The sequence below is a fragment of the Quercus suber genome, unplaced genomic scaffold (genome assembly GCF_002906115.3).
Source record: "Quercus suber isolate HL8 unplaced genomic scaffold, Cork oak 2.0 scaffold_340, whole genome shotgun sequence".
In the NCBI taxonomy this organism is placed as follows: Eukaryota; Viridiplantae; Streptophyta; class Magnoliopsida; order Fagales; family Fagaceae; genus Quercus; species Quercus suber.
In genome coordinates, this window is record NW_027069792.1 from 128158 (window position 1) to 134204 (window position 6047).

The 6047-nt window shown below is 33.0% G+C and overlaps 1 protein-coding gene across 1 annotated transcript; it reads right to left on the reverse strand.

Moving 5' to 3' along the window:
• Window positions 1-3167: 3167 nt before the first annotated feature.
• On the reverse strand, window positions 3168-3892 carry LOC111993025 (uncharacterized). The gene has a single exon (XM_024024872.2). The coding sequence runs from the start codon at window positions 3802-3804 to the stop codon at window positions 3340-3342; it is 465 nt and encodes a 154-aa protein (XP_023880640.1). The 5' UTR covers window positions 3805-3892; the 3' UTR covers window positions 3168-3339.
• Between the last annotated feature and the right edge of the window lie 2155 nt (window positions 3893-6047).

Below are 6047 nucleotides of genomic sequence, written 5' to 3' on the forward strand. Positions count from 1 at the left end.
TTTTTTTTTTTTTTTTTTTTTTTTTAAGTTAATATCTGACTGTGGGCTCTAACCTTGCTCAAGATGAGATTTTTGTGTGAAAATATGTTTAGAGAAATAGTTAGTGTGAAAAAGTAATTTTTAAGGATTTGAACAACCAAATGTGTGAATAGGGGTAAAATTTGGACAACTATAAAATCTAGGGAGAAGAAAACAACCACCCAATTGATCATCATATCATCCCTGAGGTGACTCATAGGAACAGATAAATAACTCTCTCCCTCTTTCACTTGAAAGTTCCAACATGTCCCAAGTCTTGTCAAGTGCACTGATGTCTCTTTGTGCTTGGTGGCTTCATAAGGATTGCTAACATAGAGCAAAGCACCAACTCCTAGGCTCAAAACTTTAAGCACTCTTATTCAATTTCTTAAAGTACTCTTTTTAGTGGGCCTTCCCCAGATAATAAATAACTAATAACAATTATGAAGTGTATTATTACATCCTCAGGAACTAGCTCAGACACACCTGAACAACAATTAAACCGCTACCAAAGGTGGATCAGTGTTACTGTTTGGCATCATAACCACAAAGACAAGCTTTCAGGTTTTTCTCTTTTGCACATATCTTCAGGGAGAGTGAATCGTGGGACTATGACCACACTATCACTACCTTATGTCACTATTGCTCCACATACCTACCATGAACATGCATCTAAGCTACTTTCCAAGTGTGACTAAACAATTTCTTTGTCCAGATTTATATGAGCTTAATTTCATGCATTGTTAAATCCTGCCACCATGTTGACTAACCTGCTGTACAAAATGGTCTTTGAACCATTGGGCATCTCCTCCCCCACAAGGGGTGGAGAAAAGAACTCAATGGAAAATCAGATAAACGAAGAGAAGGTAGGTCCTAGAAAATCAACTCAAGAACACACCTCATTTTCATAGGAGCTTTCATTTTTTAATTCAGGCTCCACATAGTGTGTGTGTGTGTGTGTGTGTGTGCGTGTCTCAACTAACCTAGTAGGAGTACTACTTTTTATAATCAATAATGGGGAAAAAATTGCAAACAAGTAAAGATCATACATTGGGTTGTGGACACCAAATTAGTATTGATTGAACACAAAAATCATTACCTAATTTTGTATGGGTCCGGTTAATGTATGCCCTTAGGGCATTCATTTTCCCATAAAAAGTTTCTTAAAATGGTTTGCTAGTGTATACCCTAAGGGTATACATTAGTAAAAGCCATTTTGTATATACTCCCAAAACTTTCTAACACAAGTAGATTTCAAGTTTCCTCATCTTGTTTGATTTTTCATTCTACACACAAGCAAGACTACAAAATAGAATTACACTATGATATCAATAATCTTGTAAAAGAAATAAATTGCTTCTATTTAAGTATTAGAATTTAGAAACTCCACTATCATTCTCAAGCAGTTTGACAAAGTACCTATAATGGAAAAAAGGCAATCATCAAATCACATTTCGCTTCTATTGTGATTAGAACCTAGATTCTCCTTCACGAAAACAAAACCCAATATTTAATAGTACTAGCCTATATTTTAACACTAAACTGGGGAAAAAAAATCCTCAGAAATGTTTGAATGGAATGAATTCATATAATTTGGAGATTTGCAGCCATACTTGTAGCCCATTGAAGCGAAACAAATCTTCTTATGCTAACTATAAGTTAGATTTTCAAATCAAGCAGTTTCCATCCACAAATAAAGCTTTAAGTGAATGGAGGCCCCTCTCTATCTACTCAGGTCCCATAACAATTTTTTTAAATATGACTATAAGTTAGATTTTTAAATCAAGCAGTTTCCATCCATAAATAAAGCTTGAAGTGAATGGAGGCCTCTCTCTCTATCTACTCAGGCCCCATAACAATTTCTTTAAATATGACTCTGAGTCTCTGGTCCAACTCTTACAATCCCCAAGCAATGACATAAAACATCATAAACCAACAACAATTCTTTAGTCTATTGGTAAGTTACACATGCACCCACTAGTCTTGAACCCATAACCTCACCCTCCATCCCATTATTAAAAAACAAAGACCCCATTTGAGCTAAACCCATCCCATTGGGGAGCACATCATAAACCATCATGTCTAATTACCATTCCTCATTTTTTTGATAGACACAATAGTATTTGAACCTATGACATCTGCACAATCAAGTTTCCTCTCTATTGTCAGGCGAAGACACCAATAGCTTTTTTTCCCCCATATAAGTAGAATTCTAACCCAAATCCCTTATTCGAGCAACTTTAAAAGTTAAGCTCACTAGAACCCAATACCATTCCTCATTTCCTCTCCAAAACGTACAAGTAATTACATCATGTAAAGTAATAAAAACTCATAAAACAGAGATAATAATAATAATAATCAAACTTTGAGATAGCCAAATTCATAAAAATCTTGAAATGATAATTCTTAAGTCAAATGGGTTCTTTTTGGTATAGGCAATAAGAGACTTTATCAATTGAGCTATCTAAAACCCATGTCCCTAATTCAACAATCAAAGACTTTAACAATTGAGATAACTAGAACCAATACCATTCCTCATTTGCTCTCCAGAACATACAAGTAATAACATTATGCAAAGTTGTAAAAAAAACCCATAAAACAGAACAAATAATCAAACTTGGAGATACCCAAATTCATATAAATCTCGAAATTCCAGTTCTTCAACCAAAAAAGCAAAAAACCCAGATGGAAATTGTCAAAGTCTTTTAATCTTTTGTTCCAAATTATTGAATTGGAAAAACCAAAAACAACACAAAACCAAATCTGGGTTTCAAGTTTCAACCCATTTCCTTTAAGGAATATCCCAAGCCTTTGGTTCAGGGACAGCCACAACCATACATTGAACCTCGGGAGTAAGAACAACCATGTCTAAGTACCATTCCTCAACAAAAAAAAAAATTATAGATACGATAGTATTTAAACCTATGATGTCCATCCCATAATAATGTCCAAAAAGAATTTTCTTTGGTATATGCAAAATTCACACCCAGCCTATTCGATTATAAGAAACTTTACCAATTAAGCTGACTAGAACCTAGGCCCCTAATTCAATGATAAAAGACTTTGAGCTGTTGAGCTAACTCATTTGCTCTCCAAAGTACAAGTAATTACAAAATGTAAAGTTGTAAAAACCCATAAAACACAACAAATAGTCAAACTTGGAATACCCAATTTCACATAATTCTTGAAATGACAGATCTTTAACCAAAAATACAAAAATCCCAGATGGAAATTCCAAAGTCTTAGTCATTTTTTCCAAATTATTGAATTGAAAAAACGGAAAAAAGCAAGAACCAAATCTGAGTTTCAACCTTTTTCCCCTTAAGGAATATCCCAAGGCTTTGGTTCAGGGACACCCACAACCATACCTTGAAGCTCAGGAGTGAGAACAACCTGACAAGCAAGACGAGAATGCGTGTTCATTACACGTGCACGCGAGCTTCTCTTCAAGATGTACTCCTCATCGTAGCTGCGAGGTGGGAGCATGTCGAGCCATTTTTGAGCGATGTTGACTTCACACTCAGCTGAACAGGCGTCGATTTCTTCGAGCCTGTGAGAGGCAGGGTCGATGAGACCAGTGTTGGTCAAGGCTTTGAGAAGAGTCTGACCGGTTAGACCCACCACCTCGTGCTTTTTACCATCTGGGTCCAGCGCTGCGAGCTTCACTATGCGATCTGAGACTTTGGAAGAGAATGGGAGATGGGAGTTTGGGAATAGAGATTTGGAGAGGTGGATTTGGGAGGAGAGTTTTTGACGAATGCTTGATCTCATCAGTGTCATCGCCATTGTTGTGTTTGTTTGGGGGAGAAATGTGAGAAATGCTTCTTTTCTCCTGATGGAGTTTTCGGATTTTGTGGCCTTTTTGCTATTCCATTTTTTTTTTTTAAATTGTTTTTTACCTAAATTTGTATAAATTTTTATTTTCATCCTTAAATTATAAAAATTCTTTTTTTTTTCCCTTCAACTATTGAAAACTCTTAAACGTTAAAAAGGATTTTTTTTTTCCTTTCTTAAACTATTAAAACAAAACAAACAAACAACCAAACAAAAAGTGTAATTTTTTTATATAATTTGAGTACAAAAAGAATTTTTCAAAGTTTGCGGCCATTTTTGCTATTTTTTTAAATATTATTTTTATCTTAAACTTTACATGGATTTATATTTTCATCCCAAAAAAATAAAAAGAAAACCTTCTTTTAAAAAAAAACAAAAGGAGGGGGGGGGGGGGTGAGTGGAATCATCACTCCCACGCCCCATGTTACATTGTCACTTGGGTTTTTTAGTAAGCTCATGGGTACCTCCAACGTAGATCAGGACATGACACTATTCAAGCTCATTACTATTATTTTTGCATATTAAGAAGTATGAGTCAATAACTTAAACTCATGACCTCTTGGCACTTGTTCGAAGTGATAAGTCTTTTGTAAAGATTCCTACGGCTACACCACACTCACCAGTGGTAAAGAAAACTTTTTAAAGTTAAGGGAAAAAAAAAATTCATCTAAACTTAGAAAATATATATATATATATATATTTTTTTTTTTTAATAATTTGATAATTACAACTATAGAGATGGCGATTCAAAACTTTGGTTTTCCTCTAAGAGTCAACAATAATGTTTCTAATAAATAAATAAAAAATCAACAATAACACTCAACCACAAGGCTCTTGCTATAATTTTATGACCTATGTATCATTCAACATGCATAGCTTTCTCGATTTAACTCAACCCATACATATTTGGTCAAGTTTGCTCACTTACTCTATTGGTAACAAGTTGAAAATTTGAAGAAAATAGGTTTTTGGTTAGGTGTTGGAATCAAGGTTTTGTAGTCAAGGTCGGCTCAATATATTATGAGGGCTAAGGCGATAACATTAGGTGAGGTCCAAGACATTTATTCTCTAATGCCAACTTAGTTCCTAAAGGCCTAAATGCTGTTAGGTTCGTTAGTCATTTTCTCCTCTCTATCTTAGGGGTCAAATTGGTCTGTTTTGAAATTTTTGGGACCTAGTTAGTATTAACCCAAAACTCAGGGTAAGTTAATGAAATTTACCCAACATTTTATATTCTTCTCTTTTTTTAGACTTTAACTTGATTTATAAAATGTATTTACTAGTGATTATGAATGCAAAAGATAAAGTAATTCAATACAACTTTACTTAACTATAAAAGTATCCGATAGTCTCAATCTTAAGAAAGACAAATCCATTATATTACTTAATAAATTAGATAAATCAATATAATATAACTATATATAAAAAAAAAAATACTATCTATTAGGTTAAGCAACCACAAATTAACTATTATGATTGAAATTTTTTAATAAAATTATATTTTTTATATCTCTAAATAATTTTGATTATAAATAAAAAGACAAAGTTTAGTTACAAAATTAGTTGTAACTTAAGGCTACAACCTTACTCAATAAAATAAAAATTACTATTTATTTTGAAAATCTAATCATTGAATTGCATGTTCTTTACACTTTTAATACACATATCAAATTTTGTGTCAATCGGATATTATTTACTATATGATTTATAAACTTATATTTTATACATAATTTTAAACTACAGAAGTTAACAATTTAAACAATTTATTAATGACATAGCTATTAATATTTAATTTTCTAAAAATTTTACAAGCATGGAAAATATAAGAAGAATATATAATCTGATGGCGGATTTGTCAAAATTCATCTAAAAAAAATATATTTAGTAAGGTTGTAAACTAATGCTACAACCAATTTTGTAACTAAAATTTATCCTAAATTTAATTACTAGTAATTAGTTATACATTTATTTAAACTGTTTCACAAAAATTTATTTTTTCGCCAGCTACTAAGATATTACATGTGGGAGGGAAGGATTTGAACACAACATAAAGCCCATGGGCCCAATCCAAGGATGGGTAAAGGCCCATTCTTATGCACCAATCCAGATCCGACATGTGGACTAAAGTTTGAGGAGGGAAGACATAGAGACCACGCTAATCCAGACTTGACATATGGACTAAGGTCCAAGGATGC